The 27,138-nt window shown below is 45.6% G+C and overlaps 1 protein-coding gene across 1 annotated transcript in view; it reads right to left on the bottom strand.

Annotated features, from left to right (window-relative positions):
* The window catches only part of prex2 (phosphatidylinositol-3,4,5-trisphosphate-dependent Rac exchange factor 2), a 256,124-nt gene that overhangs the window by 8,958 nt on the left and 220,028 nt on the right, over positions 1–27,138 (bottom strand). Inside the window, 4 exon segments of the mRNA XM_046355953.1 lie at positions 5,757–5,859; positions 20,709–20,833; positions 20,836–20,898; positions 21,168–21,234. Coding sequence (XP_046211909.1) covers positions 5,757–5,859; positions 20,709–20,833; positions 20,836–20,898; positions 21,168–21,234 — 358 coding nt within the window.

The following is a 27,138-nucleotide window of genomic DNA, read 5'->3' as shown; positions in this document are numbered from 1 at the left end:
CTCACTTAGTTTGGACTGAACTGTCTGGGGTCATATCGTATAAGGACTTTGTGACATCTGCTGACGTAAAACAATATTTATAAATTAATTTGATTTGATTCATAAATGGAGTTAGACATTTAGAAATGTCCCGGGAATATTTGGTGGTTTTAAATGAGAAGAAATGTAATACCACTTTAATTAATGACCTGTGAATGACCTCGAGACATAGTCAACAACGTTTTAAAATGTTAAAAGTTGACAAAATAAAAATGCACTGTAAAGAACAAACTAACAAGATAAATCCTTATATCCATACAGCATTAATCTCCATTTTGAAAATACAATACACAGCATGAAATATGCTCTCCTAGCACTGTGCCATTACGTTGCAAAACAGAACTAATGACAAAAGGCTCTTTCACTGTGTCTCTGTAAAGAATCCATTCAAACACGTAGAGTCCCAAATGATCCCCTATTCCTTATTATAGTGCACTACTTTTGACCAGGGCCCATAGGGTGCCATTTGGGATGCACTCTAACACACTTCAGCCTACTCAAATTAACATCATTACGTACTTCAATCCCTGTGTGCATAGAAACCCTCGGAGTATGTGTCCCAAATGCCACCCTATTCCCTACATAGTGCACTACTTTTGACCACATAGGGCTCATAGGTGCACTAAGTAGTAAACTATGTAGGGAATAGGGTGTCATTTTGGATGAACGCCTAGTCTTTTTGAATAAGTATAAACCATCTACTCCAGCTGAAGGTCAAACAGCTAATAGTATAATGCTCCTGTTGGTCAACTGCCCACTTCTTCTCTGTGAGACCGAAGACGAGCCAAAGTAGCCTCTCTCTACCCTAGGTTTCCATTATCAGGTTGCGTCCCTAATGGCACCCTATACCCTATATAGGGTACTACTTTTGACCAGAGCCCTGTGGGTGTGTGTGGGCCCTGGTCCAAAGTAGTGCAGTTCATATGGTATAGGGTGCCATTAGGGATGCGATCTATGCATTACCCTGTGGCTGACTGGCTGGCTGGCTGGCCACTCACAGTCTTACTAATGAGGTGAGGAGATACAGGCCAAGACAGAACAGGCTCTGAATGACACTACGACTTTACCTGGGAAAATAAATAAGGAGTGTGTGGAGGGAAAGCGAGAGAGTATGGAGGGATAGTAATAGTTCCACCGTTTCCCTGAGCCCTCGGGAAGACGGTTGGACTTAACTAAGTAGCCATGCACGAGCAGACATACACACACTCATGCCTGCACACACACACCCCTATCCTGTATGCTGGCAAGCAGAGGGGAGTCAATTCTGGCAACAATATAATCAGATAGAGAGAGAAATGGATAGAGGGGGGAGAAAGGAGAGAGAAGGAAGGAGTAGCTTTTAGAAATAGCCTTACAGAGGTAAAAATGACAACTAGCTCAAACGCAGCGGTAAACTTGCTGGTTTACAGAGACCGAGCTCTCGCTTTTGTTAAAGTCCAGGAAGGGAACCAACACCACAGAGTGTGAGTCCCAAATGGCACCCTATTCCCTATACAGTGCACTTTTTTTTGTCCAGAGCCTTATAGCCCTACTATATAGGGAACAGGGTGCCATTTGGGACACAGACAAACATTATTTCTGTAAAGGTAACCAATGCTAAACTATTCAGCCCATTTGGAAATAAAATAGAGATAGCATAACAAGCTTTGCCTGGCGATTAAAATAAAATTATTGGCATAATCTCAGTTGGCGATGACTCTTCAAAGACAAATAGAATTAGCGACTACATGAGCATATCTTTTGGATATTAACTCCAAAATGGGACCCTATTCCCTATTTAGTGCACTACTTTTGACCAGGGCCCATAGGGGGAATATAGGGAATTGGGTGCCATTTGGGACTCAGGCCACATATTTTGCAACCGAGGGTGTCTTTTGAAAAATATATTTTATACACGAGGAGTATATTTATTTTTTATTTTTTTATTTCACCTTTATTTAACCAGGTAGGCTAGTTGAGAACAAGTTCTCATTTGCAACTGCGACCTGGCCAAGATAAAGCATAGCATATAGCGTATAGTGGATCTAGCCACGAGACCTAGCAATTACAGCACAACTAAATAGATGGTTTGTGTCTCAAATGGCACCCTATTCCTTATTTAGTGCACTACCGTTGACCCGAGCACTATGGGCCCTGGTCAAAAGGAGTGCACTATACAGGGGAAACTTGCTCCATTTGGAACATAGACCTAGCCACTACAGCAGAACTAAAGAGAATTATTCTGCTTTTTCTCCCAAAAATGTAAATATCCACCACACGAGTTACGATGTCTCCTTTGGAGGGTATCAAAACTGTTGAATTATTAACCACATATTCTCATTGCCGGAAGCAAACCTTTCTTCAAAACACACACAAATCCATTCCTCAGCAAGGTTGGAATAATACATCTATCTGCTGTTGTGAAGTATGTAACAAGGCCTGGAGAATGTCATGGGGAACAACAGCGCGGTTTGAGAGGAGGGGAGTGGTGAACATGTATTCACCTAACCTTTATACAGCCAGGTCCTGTGTGTCATTGAGAACAATAGCAGCCCGTTCTTTAGGTTTGAAAGGTTACAAGCTTAGACTGTGCTTTTAGTGGTCATTCTCTGAGAAAGAAGGGACACGGTATTAAAACAACCGTTACAGTGCTTTGCATGGTACAAGACGAGGCTGTGCTTTTAGTGGTCATTCTCTGAGAAAGAAGGGACACGGTATTAAAACAACCGTTACAGTGCTTTGCATGGTACAAGAAGAGGCTGTGCTTTTAGTGGTCATTCTCTGAGAAAGAAGGGACACGGTATTAAAACAACCGTTACAGTGCTTTGCATGGTACAAGACGAGGCTGTGCTTTTAGTGGTCATTCTCTGAGAAATAAGGGACACAGTATTAAAACAACCGTTACAGTACTTTGCATGGTACAAGAAGAGGCTGTGCTTTTAGTGGTCATTCTCTGAGAAATAAGGGACACAGTATTAAAACAACCGTTACAGTGCTTTGCATGGTACAAGAAGAGGCTGTGCTTTTAGTGGTCATTCTCTGAGAAATAAGGGACACAGTATTAAAACAACCGTTACAGTGCTTTGCATGGTACAAGAAGAGGCTGTGCTTTTAGTGGTCATTCTCTGAGAAAGAAGGGACACGGTATTAAAACAACCATTACAGTGCTTTGCATGGTACAAGACGAGGCTGTGCTTTTAGTGGTCATTCTCTGAGAAAGAAGGGACACGGTATTAAAACAACCATTACAGTGCTTTGCATGGTACAAGACGAGGCTGTGCTTTTAGTGGTCATTCTCTGAGAAAGAAGGGACACGGTATTAAAACAACCATTACAGTGCTTTGCATGGTACAAGACGAGGCTGTGCTTTTAGTGGTCATTCTCTGAGAAAGAAGGGACACGGTATTAAAACAACCATTACAGTGCTTTGCATGGTACAAGACGAGGCTGTGCTTTTAGTGGTCATTCTCTGAGAAATAAGGGACACAGTATTAAAACAACCGTTACAGTGCTTTGCATGGTACAAGAAGAGGCTGTGCTTTTATCCAAGAAAGAATGGTTCACTGTATGGCTGAGGTGTGTTAAAAAAAACCTAGAAAGAGACTGTGTGTGTGTGTGTGTGTGTGTGTGTGTGTGTGTGTGTGTGTGTGTGTGTGTGTGTGTGTGTGTGTGTGTGTGTGTGTGTGTGTGTGTGTGTGTGTGTGTGTGTGTGTGTGTGTGTGTGTGTGTGTGTGTGTGTGCGCTCATATATGAATATATAGTAGTAGGTTAGTCTGCTGTTGTGAAGTAGCGTTAGGAAAAGGGATGTGTAGAATGTCAAGGAGAACAGAGGGGTTTGAGATGAGAGGAGTGGGTACTAGAGGAGTGGGTACTAGAGGAGTGGGTACTAGAGGAGTGGGTACTAGAGGAGTGGGTACTAGAGGAGTGGGTACTAGGGGAGTGGGTACTAGAGGAGTGGGTACTAGAGGAGTGGGTACTAGAGGAGTGGGTACTAGAGGAGTGGGTACTAGGGGAGTGGGTACTAGGGGAGTGGGTACTAGAGGAGTGGGTACTAGGGGAGTGGGTACTAGGGGAGTGGGTACTAGAGGAGTGGGTACTAGAGGAGTGGGTACTAGAGGAGTGGGTACTAGAGGAGTGGGTACTAGAGTGGGTACTAGTGGGTACTAGAGGAGTGGGTACTAGAGGAGTGGGTACTAGAGGAGTGGGTACTAGAGGAGTGGGTACTAGAGGAGTGGGTACTAGAGGAGTGGGTACTAGAGGAGGGGTACTAGAGGAGTGGGTACTAGAGGAGTGGGTACTAGAGGAGTGGGTACTAGGGGAGTGGGTACTAGGGGAGTGGGTACTAGAGGAGTGGGTACTAGGGGAGTGGGTACTAGGGGAGTGGGTACTAGAGGAGTGGGTACTAGAGGAGTGGGTACTAGAGGAGTGGGTACTAGAGTGGGTACTAGGGGAGTGGGTACTAGAGGAGTGGGTACTAGAGGAGTGGGTACTAGAGGAGTGGGTACTAGAGTGGGTACTAGGGGAGTGGGTACTAGAGGAGTGGGTACTAGGGGAGTGGGTACTAGAGGAGTGGGTACTAGAGTGGGTACTAGGGGAGTGGGTACTAGAGGAGTGGGTACTAGAGGAGTAGGTACTAGGGGAGTGGGTACTAGGGGAGTGGGTACTAGAGGAGTGGGTACTAGAGGAGTGGGTACTAGAGGAGTGGGTACTAGGGGAGTGGGTACTAGAGGAGTGGGTACTAGAGGAGTGGGTACTAGGGGAGTGGGTACTAGAGGAGCGGGTACTAGGGGAGTGGGTACTAGAGGAGTGGGTACTAGGGGAGTGGGTACTAGGGGAGTGGGTACTAGAGGAGTGGGTACTAGAGGAGTGGGTACTAGAGGAGTGGGTACTAGAGGAGTTGGTACTAGAGGAGTTGGTACTAGGGGAGTGGGTACTAGAGGAGTGGGTACTAGAGGAGTGGGTACTAGGGGAGTGGGTACTAGAGGAGTGGGTACTAGAGGAGTGGGTACTAGGGGAGTGGGTACTAGGGGAGTGGGTACTAGGGGAGTGGGTACTAGGGGAGTGGCTACTAGAGGAGTGGGTACTAGGGGAGTGGGTACTAGGGGAGTGGGTACTAGAGGAGTGGGTACTAGGGGAGTGATATATTCATCTAAACTTTCTTCAGCCAGGTACTGTATCTCATTGAAAACAACACATTTCCTTTTTGCAATAACAACCAGGTTATTGAGGTGTAAAAGTAGGTGAGCGAGTGAGGTGAGGTGAGGTGAGTGAGTGAGTGAGTGAGTGTGGACATGTTTAACTATACTTGTGGGGACTAGAAGTCCTCACAAGAATAGTAAACAAACATACATTTGACCAAATGGGGAGATCTTGTTAGTCCACACCAAAACAAATGCTATTTCCACAGGGTTTAGGGTTAAGATTAGTATTAGGTTTAGGAGGGTAGTTTTACGGTTAGGAGCTAGGTTTAGGGTTAGATTTAGGGGTTAAGGTTAGGGGAAGTGTTAGAGTTAGGTTTAGGGGTTAGGGAAAATAGGATTTTGAATTAGACTGAATTTTGCACCCCCACAAGGTTAGTTGTAGAAGACTGTGTTTGTGTGTGTGTGTGTGTGTGTGTGTGTGTGTGTGTGTGTGTGTGTGTGTGTGTGTGTGTGTGTGTGTGTGTGTGTGTGTGTGTGTGTGTGTGTGTGTGTGTGTGTGTGTGTGTGTGTGTGTGTGTGGTGCCGTTAGCTCCATACCTGTTTCCTCATGACGTCAGTAGCCTGCATGATGCATCGTGGGGGAAGGCCGTGGCTACGAGCCAATAGGATTGCCTGTTCCAGGGTCACACTCAGGGTACAGCTGTAGAGGGTACAGAGGTCAGAGGTAAGTGCTTTGGACAGAACAAGAGGACAAGTACATTAGAGTGTCTAGTTTGTGAAACAGACGCCTCACAAGTCCTCAACTGTCAGCTTCAGTAATAGTACCCGCAAAACACCAGTCTCAACATCAAGAGTGAAGATGCGACTCTGTGATGCTGGCCTTCTAGGTAGAGTTCCTCTGTCTGGTGTCTGTGTTCTTTTGTCTATCTTAATCTTTTCTTTTTCTTTGCAACTCTGCCTAGAAGGCCAGCATCCCGGAGTCGCCTCTTCACTGTTGACGTTAAGACTGGTGTTTTGCGGGAACTATTTCGTGAAGCTCCCAGTTGAGGACTTGTGAGGCATCTGTTTCTCAAACTAGACACTCTAATGTACTTGTCCTCTTGCACAGTTGTGCACCGTGGCCTCCCACTCCTCTTTCTATTCTGGTTAGTGCCAGTTTGCGCTGTTCTGTGAAGGGAGTAGTACACAACGTTGTATGAGATCTTCAGTTTCTTGGCATTTTCTCGCATGAAATAGCCTTCATTTCTCAGAACAAGAATAGACTGACGAGTTTCAGGAGAAAGTTCTTTGTTTCTGGCCATTTTGAGCCTGTAATCGAACCCACAAATGCTGATGCTCCAGATACTCAACTAGTCTAAAGAAGGCCAGTTTTATTGCTTCTTTAATCAGAACAACAGTTTTAGGCTGTGCTAACATAATTGCAAAAGTGTTTCTAATGATCAATTAGCCTTTTAAAAAGATAAACTTAGCTAACACAACGTGCCATTGGAACACAGGAGTGATGGTTGCTGATAATGGGCCTCTGTACTCCTATGTAGATATTCCATAAAAATTCAGCCGTTTCCAGCTACAATAGTCACTTACAACATTAACAATGTCTACACTGTATTTCTGATCAATTTGATGTTATTTTAATGGACAAAAAAATGTGCTTTTCTTTCAAAAACAAGGACATTTCTAAGTGACCGAACACTTTTGAACGGTAGTGTATATTTGATCCATTTTAGAATAAGGCTGTAAAGTAACAAAATGTGGAAAAAGTTCAGGGGTCTGAATACTTTCCCGAATGCACTGTACATAATTCTCAAACATCCTCCCTTCCCACAGCATGTCTTCCATTGGTGGATAAGGAACACTGACTTAACATCATTGACAACAAAGCTGTAAAGTTGTTTCCCTACTGGGACAAAATCCCCCTCTTAATTGCCAGTACAATCTAATTATACGAATCTTGCTTTGCTCTTCTTGACACTCATTATCATCATATTTCTCTGCCTTTGCCTCAGCCTATCAACTAACTAGAGTTAAAGCCATTACTGACAACACTGCTATAGAGTCGTTTTCCCCTACCAGTACAAAATAGTGATTCATCTGTTATTGTAGCTGTGTCATCATCATACTTGTCTGCCTTAGCATATAGGTCTGCTGATGTATGCATCTAATAGTCATTATAATGTCACTCACAGCTCACTAACAACTAGGATAATAATGAATCCTGTCTTTTGATTTAAAATAACACACACACAGAGAGAGCGAGAGAGAGAAAGAGAGAGAGTGAGAGAGAGAGAGAGAGAGAGAGAGAGAGACCTGTTCAGAATGAAGCTTTCACACACCTCCATTGAGAGAATTGATACATTCCATCCCTGTGAGGCAGCTAGCTGACTCCAAGCACACAGTAGGGTGTCCCAAATGATAACCCTTTGGCTGTATTGTGTACTGCCTTTGACCAGAGCCCTATGGGCCCTGATCAAAACAAGCAAACTATATAGGGGATATGGTGTCATTTGAGACAAAAACCCTAGTGTCCTCAGACACACACTCTCACTGAAGATGAGGTGTGATGTGTGTGAAGTGTATTCTGAGTTTCGGATTGATTCACAAGTTACAGTAAGTAACCCTTTCAAAACACACACCACCCTAGTGTACAGTATACATTCAGCGGCAGATGTCAAGGCCACTAGGGAGCCCCTCGTCCGACAACAAGCAACACAGCCCCATCGATCCACAACCCCTTTACAGACAATGTAACTGTCTAAACTCTCTCATACCGCCAGCTTGCATTCCTGTAAGAGTACATTGGTGAAAACGGTAGATCATTGGAGTTTGATGTTTCTCAACATGTCACTAGTTGTTGTCAACGTTACAGTGGGTAAGCTGCCAAAGACATGATGACAAACTGTCAACCAACCTTCTCTCTCGTGTTCAACTCTTCTCAATTCAATACAATATTAATCACCATAGTTTCCTGGGACATGAGTTGGACCAACTAGGGCTACTACACCATTAGGCGGAGCCGAAAGTCCTGTTGAGCTTCATTTCCACTACCTGCTTTGGACTGGTGTCAGCTTTCTAGAACATGGCTGAGTAGGTGTGCTGCTGTCAAAGACATGAGGATAAAGTATCCTCCGACCGTGTCTCATGTTTGTGTGGTACATTTACCCACCAGCCAGAACGAACACTTCCCTTTGACCACGTTTACAGCAGTTGACTATAGAACAACGAGGTGAGGGACTCAGCCAGCGGTCATACCATGACTCCCTACCAACCACCTAAAGCTTGTCTAATTACCCGGGGCCACAACCCATAAGGAATTGTTCAGCCACCATTTTGGTCTTGCCACGACCAGGCTCATGAGGCTGAGGTGTGTGTGTGTGTGTGTGTGTGTGTGTGTGTGTGTGTGTGTGTGTGTGTGTGTGTGTGTGTGTGTGTGTGTGTGTGTGTGTGTGTGTGTGAGCGCGTGCGTGTGTGAGCGTGTGCGTGTGATGCCGGCAGAGTCTCTGTTCATTTGGGCTGGTGTCACTGCAACAGCTGATTTATACCCATCTGTTTCATGCCGTTGCTTTCAACCCACGGCCAATTTACAAGCTCCATTCGCCTCGCCCTGGGCCCATACAGATAAACCAGGGAAGAGAGAGGGAATGAAAAAGGTACCAAGAGACACGAAAATAGAAAGGGAGGGAAATAGACACAGAGAGAGAGAGAGAGAAGGAAAAGGAGATGTCCTTTGCGATCTCAGCTTTGATGTATGACATGTAATGATGAAAGTGAATGTAGCAGTGTGTGAGATGTTTACGGTTGCATTTTATAGGAGACATTACCTATTTGCAGAAACTCTGCCTTTTACACCCGGTAGAGATTACATGACGGATAAGCAACAACAATGAACAGTGGTCATTGGGCGTCTCTGAAACATCTTTGAGCGGCCGTCAGTCGATGATAATCCTACTGTAAAGAGACGACTGAAAAGCTAATAAATGTGACTAACTTCCTGGCTCCAGCAGTCGCTCAGATAAATAGTAGTGATTCCATTCAAAGCATTTGGGAATGAGAATCTGCCTGTCCCCCCTCTTTTTGTTCTTCCCCCTCTTCTCAATCAGTCCGTCGTCATTTTAAAGATACTCTTTTCATAGTCTTTCTGGAACAGTGTGAGCCCTCAACTCCTGCTCCCCCCCATCTAAAGGGTTTCGTGGGGTGACTTGAGAGACAGAGAGAGAGCGAGAGAAAGAGGGAGATAGAAAGAAAGAGAGAAACAGAGAAGCAGAGGCAGCACATTGTAGAGAGAGAAACAGAGGAGCGGAGGCAGCACATTGTTGAGAAACAGAGGAGCGGAGGCAGCACATTGTAGAGAAACAGAGGAGAAGGCAGCAGTAGAGAAACAGAGAAACAGAGGAGAGGAGGCAGCACATTGTAGAGAGAGAAACAGAGGAGAGGAGGCAGCACATTGTAGAGAAACAGAGGAGCGGAGGCAGCACATTGTAGAGAAACAGAGAAACAGAGGAGAGGAGGCAGCACATTGTTGAGAAACAGAGGAGCGGAGGCAGCACATTGTAGAGAAACAGAGGAGAGGAGGCAGCACATTGTAGAGAAACAGAGGAGAGGAGGCAGCACATTGTAGAGAAACAGAGGAGCGGAGGCAGCACATTGTAGAGAAACAGAGGAGCGGAGGCAGCACATTGTAGAGAAACAGAGGAGAGGAGGCAGCACATTGTAGAGAAACAGAGAAACAGAGGAGCGGAGGCAGCACATTGTAGAGAAACAGAGGAGAGGAGGCAGCACATTGTAGAGAAACAGAGGAGAGGAGGCAGCACATTGTAGAGAAACAGAGGAGAGGAGGCAGCACATTGTAGAGAAACAGAGGAGCGGAGGCAGCACATTGTAGAGAAACAGAGGAGAGGAGGCAGCACATTGTAGAGAAACAGAGAAACAGAGGAGCGGAGGCAGCACATTGTAGAGAAACAGAGGAGAGGAGGCAGCACATTGTAGAGAAACAGAGGAGAGGAGGCAGCACCTTGTAGAGAAACAGAGAAACAGAGGAGTGGAGGCAGCACATTGTAGAGAAACAGAGGAGAGGAGGCAGCACATTGTAGAGAAACAGAGGAGAGGAGGCAGCACATTGTAGAGAAACAGAGGAGAGGAGGCAGCACATTGTAGAGAAACAGAGGAGCGGAGGCAGCACATTGTAGAGAAACAGAGAAACAGAGGAGTGGAGGCAGCACATTGTAGAGAAACAGAGAAACAGAGGAGTGGAGGCAGCACATTGTAGAGAAACAGAGAAACAGAGGAGCGGAGGCAGCACATTGTAGAGAAACAGAGGAGAGGAGGCAGCACATTGTAGAGAAACAGAGGAGAGGAGGCAGCACATTGTAGAGAAACAGAGGAGAGGAGGCAGCACATTGTAGAGAAACAGAGGAGCGGAGGCAGCACATTGTAGAGAAACAGAGAAACAGAGGAGTGGAGGCAGCACATTGTAGAGAAACAGAGGAGAGGAGGCAGCACATTGTAGAGAAACAGAGAAACAGAGGAGTGGAGGCAGCACATTGTAGAGAAACAGAGGAGAGGAGGCAGCACATTGTAGAGAAACAGAGGAGAGGAGGCAGCACATTGTAGAGAAACAGAGAAACAGAGGAGTGGAGGCAGCACATTGTAGAGAAACAGAGAAACAGAGGAGTGGAGGCAGCACATTGTAGAGAAACAGAGAAACAGAGGAGTGGAGGCAGCACATTGTAGAGAAACAGAGGAGAGGAGGCAGCACATTGTAGAGAAACAGAGAAACAGAGGAGTGGAGGCAGCACATTGTAGAGAAACAGAGGAAGGAGGCAGCACATTGTAGAGAAACAGAGGAGAGGAGGCAGCACATTGTAGAGAAACAGAGAAACAGAGGAGTGGAGGCAGCACATTGTAGAGAAACAGAGAAACAGAGGAGTGGAGGCAGCACATTGTAGAGAAACAGAGAAACAGAGGAGCGGAGGCAGCACATTGTAGAGAAACAGAGGAGAGGAGGCAGCACATTGTAGAGAAACAGAGGAGAGGAGGCAGCACATTGTAGAGAAACAGAGGAGAGGAGGCAGCACATTGTAGAGAAACAGAGGAGCGGAGGCAGCACATTGTAGAGAAACAGAGGAGAGGAGGCAGCACATTGTAGAGAAACAGAGAAACAGAGGAGCGGAGGCAGCACATTGTAGAGAAACAGAGGAGAGGAGGCAGCACATTGTAGAGAAACAGAGGAGAGGAGGCAGCACCTTGTAGAGAAACAGAGAAACAGAGGAGTGGAGGCAGCACATTGTAGAGAAACAGAGGAGAGGAGGCAGCACATTGTAGAGAAACAGAGGAGAGGAGGCAGCACATTGTAGAGAAACAGAGAAACAGAGGAGTGGAGGCAGCACATTGTAGAGAAACAGAGAAACAGAGGAGTGGAGGCAGCACATTGTAGAGAAACAGAGGAAAGGAGGCAGCACATTGTAGAGAAACAGAGGAGCGGAGGCAGCACATTGTAGAGAAACAGAGGAGCGGAGGCAGCACATTGTAGAGAAACAGAGAAACAGAGGAGCGGAGGCAGCACATTGTAAAGAAACAGAGGAGCGGAGGCAGCACATTGTAAAGAAACAGAGGAGAGGAGGCAGCACATTGTAGAGAAACAGAGGAGCGGAGGCAGCACATTGTAGAGAAACAGAGGAGAGGAGGCAGCACATTGTAGAGAAACAGAGAAACAGAGGAGAGGAGGCAGCACATTGTAGAGAAACAGAGGAGCGGAGGCAGCACATTGTAGAGAAACAGAGGAGCGGAGGCAGCACATTGTAGAGAAACAGAAGAGTGGAGGCAGCACATTGTAGAGAAACAGAGGAGCGGAGGCAGCACATTGTAGAGAAACAGAGAAACAGAGGAGCGGAGGCAGCACATTGTAGAGAAACAGAGGAGAGGAGGCAGCACATTGTAGAGAAACAGAGGAGTGGAGGCAGCACATTGTAGAGAAACAGAGAAACAGAGGAGCGGAGGCAGCACATTGTAGAGAAACAGAGGAGCGGAGGCAGCACATTGTAGAGAAACAGAGGAGTGGAGGCAGCACATTGTAGAGAAACAGAGAAACAGAGGAGCGGAGGCAGCACATTGTAGAGAAACAGAGGAGCGGAGGCAGCACATTGTAGAGAAACAGAGAAACAAAGGAGCAGAGGCAACACATTGTAGAGAAAGAGAGCAACAGAGGAGCGGAGGCAGCACATTGTAGAGAAACAGAGAAACAGAGGAGCGGAGGCAGCACATTGTAGAGAAACAGAGGAGAGGAGGCAGCACATTGTAGAGAAACAGAGAAACAAAGGAGCAGAGGCAACACATTGTAGAGAAAGAGAGCAACAGAGGAGCGGAGGCAGCACATTGTAGAGAAACAGAGAAACAGAGGAGCAGAGGCAGCACATTGTAGAGAAATAGAGAAACAGAGGAGCAGAGGCAGTACATTGTAGAGAAAGAGAGCATCAGAGGAGCGGAGGCAGCACATTGTAGAGAAAGAGAGCAACAGAGGAGCGGAGGCAGCACATTGTAGAGAAACAGAGGAGAGGAGGCAGCACATTGTAGAGAAACAGAGGAGCGGAGGCAGCACATTGTAGAGAAAGAGAGCAACAGAGGAGCGGAGGCAGCACATTGTAGAGAAAGAGAGCAACAGAGGAGCGGAGGCAGCACATTGTAGAGAAACAGAGGAGAGGAGGCAGCACATTGTAGAGAAACAGAGGAGCGGAGGCAGCACATTGTAGAGAAACAGAGAAACAGAGGAGAGGAGGCAGCACATTGTAGAGAAACAGAGGAGCGGAGGCAGCACATTGTAGAGAAACAGAGGAGAGGAGGCAGCACATTGTAGAGAAACAGAGGAGAGGAGGCATCACATTGTAGAGAAACAGAGGAGCGGAGGCAGCACATTGTAGAGAAACAGAGGAGAGGAGGCAGCACATTGTAGAGAAACAGAGAAACAGAGGAGAGGAGGCAGCACATTGTAGAGAAACAGAGAAACAGAGGAGCGGAGGCAGCACATTGTAGAGAAACAGAGGAGCGGAGGCAGCACATTGTAGAGAAACAGAGGAGAGGAGGCAGCACATTGTAGAGAAACAGAGGAGAGGAGGCAGCACATTGTAGAGAAATAGAGAAACAGAGGAGCGGAGGCAACACATTGTAGAGAAAGAGAGCAACAGAGGAGCGGAGGCAGCACATTGTAGAGAAACAGAGAAACAGAGGAGCGGAGGCAGCACATTGTAGAGAAACAGAGGAGAGGAGGCAGCACATTGTAGAGAAACAGAGAAACAAAGGAGCAGAGGCAACACATTGTAGAGAAAGAGAGCAACAGAGGAGCGGAGGCAGCACATTGTAGAGAAACAGAGAAACAGAGGAGCAGAGGCAGCACATTGTAGAGAAATAGAGAAACAGAGGAGAGAACATTGAGAGAAAGAGAGCATCAGAGAGGAGGCAGCACATTGTAGAGAAACAGAGCAACAGAGGAGCGGAGGCAGCACATTGTAGAGAAACAGAGGAGAGGAGGCAGCACATTGTAGAGAAACAGAGGAGCGGAGGCAGCACATTGTAGAGAAACAGCAACAGAGGAGCGGAGGCAGCACATTGTAGAGAAAGAGAGCAACAGAGGAGCGGAGGCAGCACATTGTAGAGAAACAGAGGAGAGGAGGCAGCACATTGTAGAGAAACAGAGGAGCGGAGGCAGCACATTGTAGAGAAACAGAGAAACAGAGGAGAGGAGGCAACATTGTAGAGAAACAGAGGAGCGGGAGGCAGCACATTGTAGAGAAACAGAGGAGAGGAGGCAGCACATTGTAGAGAAACAGAGGAGAGGAGGCATCACATTGTAGAGAAACAGAGAAAGGCAGAGGAGAGGAGGCAGCACATTGTAGAGAAACAGAGAAACAGAGGAGAGGAGGCAGCACATTGTAGAGAAACAGAGAAACAGAGGAGCGGAGGCAGCACATTGTAGAGAAACAGAGGAGCGGAGGCAGCACATTGTAGAGAAACAGAGGAGAGGAGGCAGCACATTGTAGAGAAACAGAGGAGAGGAGGCAGCACATTGTAGAGAAATAGAGAAACAGAGGAGCGGAGGCAGCACATTGTAGAGAAACAGAGGAGCGGAGGCAGCACATTTTAAACTGCTGAGACCCTGAATATCACACTGCTGCTGCTTTCACTGTTATTAAACCTCACTGCTACCTCGCCCATCAGGCCAACTAATCACATCAATAGAGCAACCTGTGTGTGTGTGTGTGTGTGTGTGTGTGTGTGTGTGTGTGTGTGTGTGTGTGTGTGTGTGTGTGTGTGTGTGTGTGTGTGTGTGTGTGTGTGTGTGTGTGTGTGTGCGTGCGTGTGTGTGTGTGTGTGTGTGTGTGTGTGAGCTGCCTGCCTGCCTCTCTCTCTCTCTGATAGTGCAATTTCCATTACATTACTAATCTATTGGCCTGGCTTCATAGTGTTTCATAAATACCATCCTGCTATTTCCTTATTTCTACCCTTCTGGAATCCATTAAGATTTCACACAGTCAGATTCCCAAATGGCATCTTATTCCCTATTTAGAGCACTACTTTTGACTAGAGCCCCACAAAAGTCGTACACTATAACGGGAATAGGGTGCCATTTGGGATAAGTGTGTTCGTCAGATTTGGAATTGTTCCGGGGGAAAAAGCATGTTATTAAGCTGTATCCTGTACTGCGTCAGAGTTTGATGAATATTTGATTATGGAAGAATTGTTCCATAAACAGTGTTTTGATTAATATGAAGTTTGAGCAGAGTGGTTCTGTACGTAGAAAAACACAGGCTGTGGAAGAAAAACATGGTCCCGGGAACCAGGAACCCGTTCTATAGAACCCTCTAGATGGAATAGCATTTAGGGTGGGAAAACAGGCCGACAAATAACCCTAGAATTGACCTGCCTTGTCACGCTACACTTAGCCTGCCTGTATGGGTGACTTGTGGCCAGTTCGTGGTGCTCAAACACACACATCCTCGCTCGCTCGCACGCACACACACACGGCTGTGAGTTAATAAAGGAGCAGCAGTCACTAGTCTGACGGGGGCTTTCTATTAGAGCTCAGCCAGCCGGGCAGCTCACTCCACAACACTTTATCACACTGTCATTCACACCACCACACGCAAGAGTGTGTGTGTGTGTGTGTGTGTGTGTGTGTGTGTGTGTGTGTGTGTGTGTGTGTGTGTGTGTGTGTGTGTGTGTGTGTGTGTGTGTGTGTGTGTGTGTGTGTGTGTGTGTGTGTGTGTGTGTGTGTGTGTGTGTGTGTGTGTGTGTGGAATAGAGACTGACAGAGAGAGAGAGAGATAAAAATATGAAAGAGAGAATGAAGCAGCAGGGATCAGGGGTGACAAACGATCAGGATATTTCTGTCCCCACAGAATGATGAATCGAGACAAGATCTGGCAGGTGAAAGATGGAACCTTGTATAGGTAGTGTCCCAAATTACACCCTAATCCTTATAAAGTGCACTACTTTTGACCAGGGCCCATAGGGTTCTGGTCAGAAGCAGTGCATGATATAGGGTTGCCATTCGGAACGCAGACATGGAATGTAATAAGAATGGAAGTAATTGACCTGTCGTTGACTTCCCGTCTAAAAAGTGCTATATTCACTTAAAAAGGCACTAACCATCTCTATAAGGAACAATGAAAGCCATTACTAAGAGTATCGGCTTCATAACTAATGCAGAGGAAGGTATGTTAATAGTAAGTTCTACACTGTGTTCCAAATGGCAGCCTGTTGTCTGTATAAGGCTCTGGTCAAAAGTAGTGCACTATATAGAAAATGGGGTGCCATTTGGGACTCTATTAATGAGTACATTCAATGTGGTAATGGAGATGCCATAGAAATGTAGGGGGGATATAGAATGCTGGATGGAGACAAATAGAGAGAACATTGTGTGTGTGTGTGTGTGTGTGTGTGTGTGTGTGTGTGTGTGTGTGCGTGTGTGTGTGTGTGTGTGTGTGTGTGTGTGTGTGTGTGTGTGTGTGTGTGTGTGTGTGTGTGTGTGTGTGTGTGTGTGTGTGTGTGTGTGTGTGTGTGTGTGTGTGTGTGTGAGGTAAGCCATGTCTGCTAAGTAACTGTCAGAGATTGACAGTATGTGGAGATACAGAGAGGAAGAAAGAAGAGAGGGAGGGAGAGAACAAGGGGACAATGTGAGAGGAGCGGTGACAATGGGAGAAGGGACAAGTCACTCTCTCTCTCAATGGAAAGTGTTACCACATACATTGCCAAAGTAAACATATAGACAGATTTGTATTTATTTAAATGATGAAGCAGATAGATACCTGGTTGGTCATTCCACTGGCTGTCCCTACGGGTGTGTCAGGAAGCGACATATTTTGCAGCTAATATGCCACAAAGAGTTGTTTCGTGAATGGATTTTCTCCTTTTCTGTTTTGGTTTCAAAATCTTTGTATTCGTTTTTTAAATTTGGGGGAAGAAAATAGCCCGTAAGTCTTTATAGTTCTGGCAATGTAGGAGAAAATGCAGCTGTGTCTCGACCTCTCTCTGGGCCAGTTTCTATGGACATGTTGTGCTCACTGAGTACATAGTCAGTGTTTTTCTCCACTTTCTACCAGTCATAGTGGTCAGATATTTGGCTCTAAGCAGACTAGCATTGAAGTTAACTTTGTCTTTCCAATACGTGATAGATTATTTTCTTTGCTTTGTGATAATTTGGTTGGACCAGTGGTGTCCTGAGGCTTTGTTGCCTTGGTAGTGGTTAGCGAACTTAGCCTCAGGACCAGCTGGCTGAGGGGACTCTTCTCTATGGTCACATCTTGGCATTTAAGGGTTTTGTAGGAGTGGGAGTAGGGCTGTGGCGGTCATGAAATTGTCAGCCGGTTATTGTCATGCATTAGACTGCCGGTCTCACGGTAATTTACCGGTAATTAACATAAACACGTTTAGCATTTCCAGACCTCCAAGCATACAAGCAAGAAGAATATGATTGGACTTAGGTGAATAACATAGAAAGGATCCTTTTCCCATTCCGGAGCAAATGCACATTATGAAGTGGCTATGTTGAGTGTAAAAGTGTTCATTTGAAACAGGTCCTATACAATAGATTTAGAGTTATTTGGCAACTTTAGTTGTGGATGATACAAACCATGTCGGCCTTAGAAATCAAAACATATATGGGCTGCATGATGCGACTATGATGCGGCTATGATGCGGCTATGATCCGGCTATGATCCGGCTATGATGGCGCGGCTATGATGCGACTATGATGCGTCTATGATGCGGCTATGATGCGACTATGATGAGACTATGATGCGGCTATGATGCGGCTATGATGCGACTATGATGCGGCTATGATGCGGCTATGATGCGACTATGATGAGACTATAATGCGACTATGATGCGGCTATTGAAGCTTGGCTCTGGTCCTTGCCTCTGGCTGCACAGCTGTTCTCTCATCAAGTGATCATATTTTTACCCATTAGACTGTTCTCAATTTAATCTGCTCTTTACTAATATGTCAAATTAGTTTAGATTTCAGAACGGCCCATTATCAAATGGGGTATAATAATGAAAAAAATAAAACAACAACTGCATAACCTATGTACTGGAATAGGGAATGAAGGCCACTTTCCCACCGTTATGCTATGGGTAGGCTATTCAAATCAAATTGTATTTGTCACATGTGCCGAATACAACAGGTGCAGACCTTAAAGGAAAATGCTTACTTACAAGCACTTTTTAAAATTATTATTATACCCCTTTTTCTTCCCAATTTCGTGGTATCCAATTGGTAGTTACAGTCTTGTCTCGTCGCTGCAACTCCCGTATGGACTCGAGAGAGGCAAACATCGAGAGCCATGCGTCCTCCGAAACACGACCCCGCCAAGCCGCACCGCTTCTTGACACACTGCTCGCTTAACCCAGAAGCCAGCCACACCAACGTGTCAGAGGAAACACTGTACACCTGGCTGACCGTGTCAGCGTGCATTGCTCCTGGCCGCCACAAGGAGTCGCTACACCGCGATGGGACAAGGACATCCCAGCATTGTCCCATAACCCGGACGATGCTGGGCCAATTGTGCAGCTGCGACAGAGCCTGTACTCGAACCAGGATCTCTAGTGGCACAGCTAGCACTGCGATGCAGTGCCTTAGACCACTGCCGTGTGTGTGTGTGGTTCCCAATCAGAGGCAGCTGTCTATCGTTGTCTCTGGTCGGGGATCACATATAAGTTCTCATTTTCCTTTTGGGTTTTGTGGGTCCCTGTTTTCTGTTTAGTGTCTGTGCGCTTTTGTTTTTCACGTTTGTTATTTTGTTTGAGTGTTTTTTGAATATTAAAATCATGAACACTTTCCACGCTGCGTCTTGGTCTACTCATTCTATCACCAACGAGAGCCGTAACACTTGTTCAATTGGTGGTTACAACCCTCCCCTAACCCGGACGACGCTGGGCCAATTGTGCGGCTGCGACAGAGCCTGTACTCGAACCAGGATCTCTATTGGCACAGCTAGCACTGCGATACAGTGCCTTAGACCACTGCACCACTCAGGACGCCCCTCAAAACTGCAGTTTTAAGAAAAATAAGTGTAAAAAATAGACAAGTAAAAAATATGAATAAAAATAACAAATAATTAAGAGCAGCAGTAAAATAACAGTAGTGAGGTTATATACAGGGGGTACCGGTACAGAGTCAATGTGCGGGGGGCACCGGTTAGTCGAGGTAATTGGGGTAATATGTACATGTAGGTAGAGTGAAAGTGACTATGCATAGATAATAACAGAGAATAGCAACAGTGTAAAAGAGAGGGTGGGGGGATGACAATGCAAATAGTCTGGGTAGCCATTTGATTAGCTATTCAGGAGTCTCATGACTTGGGGGTAAAAGCTGTTAAGAAACCATTTTACCCAGACTTGGCGTTCCGGTGCCACCTGTCGTGCGTGCGGTAGCAGAGAAAACTTTGACAATTTTTAGGGCCTTCCTCTGACACCACCTGGTATAGAGGTCCTGAATGGCAGGAAACTTGGCCCCAGTGATGTACTGGGCCCTATACACTACCCTCTGCAGTGTGTACGGTAATTTCGCTGCGCCTAAGGTGACATTCCACCCAAACACTGTATCCCAGGGGCTCTTTTCTCCAACCCTATTTCTGCAGCTATCCAGTGCTTAATTTGGGAAACCAACTGAAATCTGTTCGGGAACATCGATAGTAACATGTTTTCACAACTAAACATATTTCATTAAACTGTTGACAGCCCCCCCCCCCCATGCGCGCCGTAGAAAGGAACGAAAGAGAGGGGAGGAGATGGAAACTCATGGTGGTGAGACATTCTGCAGCTAAAAGTAATGGGTCAGTCTATTACTTATGAAAATAAAAAAGCCTTATCACTAGGCTATTCAAAATCTAAAACAAATTCACTAGAATTCTAGGCTAAATCGGAAATTTGATTAATGTAGGCTAAACCAATTACGTACCAAAGATATTTTACATCAGTATTTTTGCTTGTTTTTCTGCCATGTGTAATACGTGGTTGGCTATGTATTGTATAACGGCACAATCGTCAGTATAATTCAGGGTATGGGTATAGGTATTCAGCATATGCACGGGGGTATGGGTATAGGTATTCAGCATATGCACGGGGGTATGGGTATAGGTATTCAGCATATGCACGGGGGTAGGGTATGGGTATAGGTATTCAGCATATGCATATGCACGGGGTATGGGTATAGGTATTCAGCATATGCACGGGGGTATGGGTATAGGTATTCAGCATATGCACGGGGGTATGGGTATAGGTATTCAGCATATGCACGGGGGTATGGGTATAGGTATTCAGCATATGCACGGGGGTATGGGTATAGGTATTCAGCATATGCACGGGGGTATGGGTATAGGTATTCAGCATATGCACGGGGTATGGGTATAGGTATTCAGCATATGCACGGGGTATGGGTATAGGTATTCAGCATATGCACGGGGGTATGGGTATAGGTATTCAGCATATGCACGGGGGGGTATGGGTGTTTTGAATGAATCATCACCTTAGAAAGCGCTGTCCATTTCGTTGTGTTTGGCTTTGAAACAACATCCACAAGGACCATGTTTCCCCCACTCAGCTTCAACCTGCTGTTGAACTTCTTTCTCCAAATTGATCATCAGAGTGCACAAGAGGAGTTTACCGTGAGTCAACGGTCATGTGGAATTCCACTGCGATCATGACTCATAACTGCTGGTGCTGCAGTAATACGGTCATCACAACAGTCCGAAGTGGGTGGGGGGGGGTCACTTGTTTCTAAACTATTCTAACATTTGGTGGCTCTTCTTTAGATATAAATCAGAAGAGAGAATTGGCCTAATTCTGCTCTGCATGCGATGTTTGTCATTTTTCTCTGTAGCCTGAGGATACTCGTACAGAGTTCCGCATGCTGGGTTTCCATTGGGGGTTTGTCCCATTTGTCCAAGTCTTGCTTTGTAAGCACAGCGCACACTTTACTGCCATAAAGTGCAATTGGTTCTATTATTAATTTGAATATTTTCGGCCAGATCCCCTCTCTTCCGCTCTCTCTCTGTCACTCACCGATGCACGCCGCTGTTGCACATGACGATATGTGTGGCTCCGAGGCGAGAGCAGAGTTCTGATGCCACGGTAAGCAGGCCGACTCCTGACGCCCCACAGGCTGTATACTGACAGGCTGCCGTGCGACGGAAGAGATGAAACTCTCCATCAGCCGGTACAACTCCTCCAGAGCATTCAGAGGACGCATCAACTGGGAGGAGAGGAGAAGGAGAGGTAGGAGAAAGGGAGGGTTAATACTGTATGACTACTGTATCAGACCCTGCGATAGACTAGCGTCCTGTCCAGGGGGTATACTTTTACATCAAGCATCAAGCTGTCTCGCTCTGCAGAAACAGGACCATTGTGCCATGGATCATTCTGGCTCGGACAAGGCTACTTGCTACGACTGCATAACGTGAGTATCAGACCACGACTCCACTGTAACTAACCTATGAAGCTGGCGTTTCCTGATCCTCTTACCTTGTCTATGAGGGCAGCTTTAGGTGTGGAGCTGGGGGGAAGGTTGGACTTATCCAGGTAGAAAGCCCTGTAGAGAGGAACACAGGAAGGTTAGACAATGCTGCTCCCTGGCATGACAATGGTTTTTAGCTAATGATAAACAATGATTAACGGACTATTCAGGAGGTTAGGGTAAGCCCTCCACACTATGGCACCCAGTAGCCCTACGTGTTATGCCATATCCTTTGCACCAATTTATTTAACCTTTAATTGACCAATAGGTCAGACTCAGTAGCAGCAGATCAGACCAGCCCAGGCCCTGCTCTGCAAAGCAGGGAAAATAGGGCAGCAGCCCATCAAGTGTTTGTTTTGGAGCTGGGTGGTGTGGTACATCAAATCATCTGTCTCACCCAGTCCAAGCTCCAGATCCTAGCTCAGCAGATATACAAACTAAGTATGTGTCCCGAATGGCACCCTATTCCCTATATAGTGTACTACTTTTGACCAGGGATCTATGTAGGGTGCCATTTGTGATGCAGACTGAGCATCTCACCTGGGCTTCGTTCCTTCATTCATTCAATGAGCAGGAGGGTGTAGTTTCATAGTGTGCTGGAGGGTGTAGTTTCATAGTGTGGCCACTGGAGGCAGTACTAGCCTGGTCTCTCTATTCTATGGAGATGGCTGGCTGGAGAATGGACGATGTGTGTGATGCTAATGGTGCTGGCTCAGCAGTACGTAAAATCAGTCACAGTCAGTCAACCCCTCTTATTATACCAAGTGTGTGTGTGTGTGTGTCCTATTATACTGTACCAAATATGCTTCAAGCTATGAATCAAGGCAGGTACTACAACTATCTACAACCATCAGAGTGCTACAACCATCACAGCCTCAAGCATTGGAGACACACACACACACACACACACACACACACACACACACACACACACACACACACACACACACACACACACACACACACACACACACACACACACACACACACACACACACACACACACACACACACACACACACACACACACACACACAGAATGGTATGCATCTGCCTGTGGCCATTAGCCTCCTATCCTGCATCTAAGAATCTTTAGTTGGCGATATGCGATATCCTTTCTGCTAGCCAAAGTATCGTTACTTTGTTATCATATGCTGGATAGAGACGTATCCCTGCAGATTCCCATTGACATGTTTCCTAGTGTTTAGGCTTGAGGGTAAACAGAAAAGTGTAATGCAGGGATATTGTTCATACTGCTGACAATAAAAGCTAATCCATTCATGTTTAGTTTAGTCTGCCCAGTACATGTATGAGTCCCAACTATTCCCTATTTAGTGCACTACTTTAGACCAGGGTCCAATGGGAAGAGGGTACCATTTGGGATTGCAGACAGACTGCCTTGATGTTTATTATCACAATGATATTTTTGCCTGACATTAAAACAGTTATGGTTCAGGATTTAATAACGCTGTAAATCAGTACTGGCAGGGTGGGGAGGTCAAGTTTATTCTACAAACACACACAAACGCACACACCAGGGTTTCCGTTAAGAAAAATTGGCGCTGGACAAGTGACCGGGAATATTTTAATTTATCAGACATTTAAGCTATTTACCAGTCATCGATATGCATTGGGTACGTAACCCATTAGGCTGTCCGTCCACCCACACAGCCAGCGCCATTCCATAAACGACAGATATTGGGTAGGTAACCCATTAGGCTGTCCGTCCACCCACACAGCCAGCGCCATTCCATAAACGACAGATATTGGGTAGGTAACCCATTAGGCTGTCCGTCCACCCACACAGCCAGCGCCATTCCATAAATGACGGATATTGGGTACGTAACCCATTAGGCTCTCCGTCCACCCACACAGCCAGCGCCATTCCATAAACGACGGATATTGGGTACGTAACCCATTAGGCTGTCCGTCCACCCACACAGCCAGCGCCATTCCATAAATGACGGATATTGGGTACGTAACCCATTAGGCTCTCCGTCCACCCACACAGCCAGCGCCATTCCATAAACGACGGATATTGGGTACGTAACCCATTAGGCTGTCCGTCCACCCACACAGCCAGCGCCATTCCATAAACGACAGATATTGGGTACGTAACCCATTAGGCTGTCCGTCCACCCACACAGCCAGCGCCATTCCATAAACGACGGATATTGGGTACGTAACCCATTAGGCTGTCCGTCCACCCACACAGCCAGCGCCATTCCATAAACAACGGATATTGGGTAGGTAACCCATTAGGCTGTCCGTCCACCCACACAGCCAGCGCCATTCCATAAACGACGGATATTGGGTACGTAACCCATTAGGCTGTCCGTCCACCCACACAGCCAGCGCCATTCCATAAACGACAAATATTGGGTACGTAACCCATTAGGCTGTCCGTCCACCCACACAGCCAGCGCCATTCCATAAACGACAGATATTGGGTACGTAACCCATTAGGCTGTCCGTCCACCCACACAGCCAGCGCCATTCCATAAACGACGGATATTGGGTACGTAACCCATTAGGCTGTCCGTCCACCCACACAGCCAGCGCCATTCCATAAACGACGGATATTGGGTACGTAACCCATTAGGCTGTCCGTCCACCCACACAGCCAGCGCCATTCCATAAACGACGGATATTGGGTACGTAACCCATTAGGCTGTCCGTCCACCCACACAGCCAGCGCCATTCCATAAACGACAGATATTGGGTAGGTAACCCATTAGGCTGTCCGTCCACCCACACAGCCAGCGCCATTCCATAAACGACAGATATTGGGTACGTAACCCATTAGGCTGTCCGTCCACCCACACAGCCAGCGCCATTCCATAAACGACGGATATTGGCTAAATGAGCCACATTTATGCGTCCTTAAAAACAGCCTTTAACTAATTACAAAAACGATATTTCCATCTGTAGCATATGCAAAACATTAGAGCATATTTCCTTTCACGATTTTTGCTTCCCTAAAACAAATATTGTCCACCACACTGTTCAGGTATTAGAGATATGAGCACTAAATGCATCAGGGCACTGCATAGGCCTATTGACTTAGGCGTCCACTGTATTAGGTCTATCCATTTTGGGGGTCAAAAAATATAAAAAGGAAGAGAAGCTTAGTCCTAGCCCCAGAGAGAGAGAGATAAGACATATGCCGGCGGCTTGCTACAACAGGAATTTCAGATAGGCTACTGCGTCTGCTTTAGAGATATAGGAGTTTATTTTTATTTATTTATTTAATTTATTTAATTTCACCTTTATTTAACCAGGTAGGCAAGTTGAGAACAAGTTCTCATGTGCGACCTGGCCAAGATAAAGCAAAGCAGTTCGACACATACAACGACACAGAGTTACTCATGGAATAAAACAAACATACAGTCAATAATACAGTAGAAACAAGTCTATATACGATGTGAGCAAATGAGGTGAGATAAGGGAGGTAAAGGCGAAAAAAGGCCATGGCGGCGAAGTAAATACAATATAGCAAGTAAAACACTGGAATGTTAGATTTGCAGTGGAAGAATGTGCAAAGTAGAAATAAAAATAATGGGGTGCAAAGGAGCAAAATAAATAAATAAATAAAATAAATTCAGTAGGGAAAGAGGTAGTTGTTTGGGCTAAATTGTAGGTGGGCTATGTACAGGTGCAGTAATATGTGAGCTGCTCTGACAGCTGGTGCTTAAAGCTAGTGAGGGAGATAAGTGTTTCCAGTTTCAGAGATTTTTGTAGATCGTTCCAGTCATTGGCAGCAGAGAACTGGAAGGAGAGGCGGCCAAAGAAATAATTGTTTTTGGGGGTGACCAGAGAGATACACCTGCTGGAGCGCATGCTACAGGTGGGTGCTGCTATGGTGACCAGCGAGCTGAGATAAGGGGGGACTTTACCTAGCAGGGTCTTGTAGATGACATTGAGCCAGTGGGTTTGGCGACGAGTATGAAGCGAGGGCCAGCCAACGAGAGCATACAGGTCGCAATGGTGGGTAGTATATGGGGCTTTGGTGACAAAACGGATGGCACTGTGATAGACTGCATCCAATTTGTTGAGTAGGGTATTGGAGGCTATTTTGTAAATGACATGCCGAAGTCGAGGATTGGTAGGATGGTATGTTTGGCAGCATGAGTGAAGGATGCTTTGTTGCGAAATAGGAAGCCAATTCTAGATTTAACTTTGGATTGGAGATGTTTGATGTGGGTCTGGAAGGAGAGTTTACAGTCCAACCAGACACCCAGGTATTTGTAGTTGTCCACGTATTCTAAGTCAGAGCCGTCAAGAAAGGCTAGTGCCTACCGTACCGAACAAATGAAAGGCTAATTATATTTATTTTACAACAGGCACACAGATCAAACTTAATTTAGCCAATGAAAATGTCTCAACAGAATGTAAAAAAACAAACACATTTTGCATATGTAGCCCTTTCCTATCGTCGAATGACCTAGTGGCCTCATGGGTGGAATGTTATTCATAGTTTTCTTCTTTTTTCTTACACAGAAAATCCAGTGTTTCTATATCAAACAGTTTTGTTATATTTCAGTCTTCTGTGATGTATATAAAGTGTAATATCGAGATGCAAATACAAAATGGAATACATTTCAACTCTTTATCTGACATGGTGCAAGTGTCTTCTTTTTGTTAAGCCCATAACCATGTGTGTGAGGTGTATGCTTTTGTTTCAAAGTAGATTTGTTTAAGACTACCAATAAACACTCTGTGTGACCCTGACTGAGCCCATAGAAGTAACAGGTTATAAAGAACTGGCTTGGATTAACAAATATCCCTACAATAATATAAAATAATAATAAGTGTAAAACAAATGACTAATATATATATATACAAAAACATCTATTAAAGTTCCAGAATTGCATCCTACCTGAACAGTTGAACGTTACTCAATAGAGAAAATGAGTAGACCTGTCATCTTATAAAGTCATTCACAGTGCTTTATTAAAAATGATCAACTTGGCTGAAAGCAGTGGTATATCAGACCGTATACCACGGGTATGACAAAACATGTATTTGTATTGTTCTAATTAAGTTGGTAACCAGTTTATAATAGCAATAAGGCACCTCTGGGGTTTGTGGTAGATGGCCAATATAAGGGCTGTATCCAGGCACTCCGCATTGCACCGTGCTAAAGAACAGCCCTTAGCCGTGCTATAGTGTAATAGACTACCCAGATGGTATTGAAGAAATAAGTTGTTTCATCACCCTGTGATTCAAATTATTTGAATATGCAACCTAATTCAGTGATTGTCATGCATTGTGGGTAGACACTTATGCTACTGTTGTTATATTTCACTTTTAAAATAGACTGACATCATTTTGGGATATTTTTGTTGTTCAATGGAGATTCATTTTCCTGCATCTTTACATGCTCTAATATCATAGGCTCATTTATTTGGGGCTAATTCAACCACATGAGTAAATGGAAACTCAAAACAGATCACCATAACTCATAGTAGCCGTGTACTAATCTAAAATGACATTTAATGTCCAATGTTGCAGTTGTAGCCTACCACCCAATGAGGCCTATGCACTCGCAATGGCTCCGTATCTCAAAGCCACATCCAATATCTTCGCATAATTGTTGCTACTGAACTCATAATTGAGAGTTGAGAAGTAAAAAAGTCCTGTATATCTCCAGAAAGCTGAGAGCATCTTCTCTCCATCTGTAACAACAGAATAGGTTCCTTGCAACCAGAATACTTGTCTTTCTCCCTATAGGCCAATGCTCCTCTCTCGCTCTCTCCTCAGCAGCAGGGCAGCCCTGGATCATTTGGCAGGCTACAATTGTATTTATCGGCCAAAAGCCGTTGATTACCGGCAAACGGAAGCCCTGGCACACAGCACAGTTACATCATCGGCACCATAGCATTATCCTTTAACTTGCAGTCTCCCAAAGCTAAGTGACTATGAGGGAAGTTTACTATTGGTTCAGGCAGAGTTAACGGTCCATGTAATTGGTTCAAC

Source organism: Oncorhynchus gorbuscha, linkage group LG07 (assembly GCF_021184085.1).
Source record: "Oncorhynchus gorbuscha isolate QuinsamMale2020 ecotype Even-year linkage group LG07, OgorEven_v1.0, whole genome shotgun sequence".
Lineage (NCBI taxonomy): Eukaryota > Metazoa > Chordata > Actinopteri > Salmoniformes > Salmonidae > Oncorhynchus > Oncorhynchus gorbuscha.
Note: the sequence above shows the minus strand (reverse complement) of the source record. Positions and strands in the feature narration are given on the sequence as shown.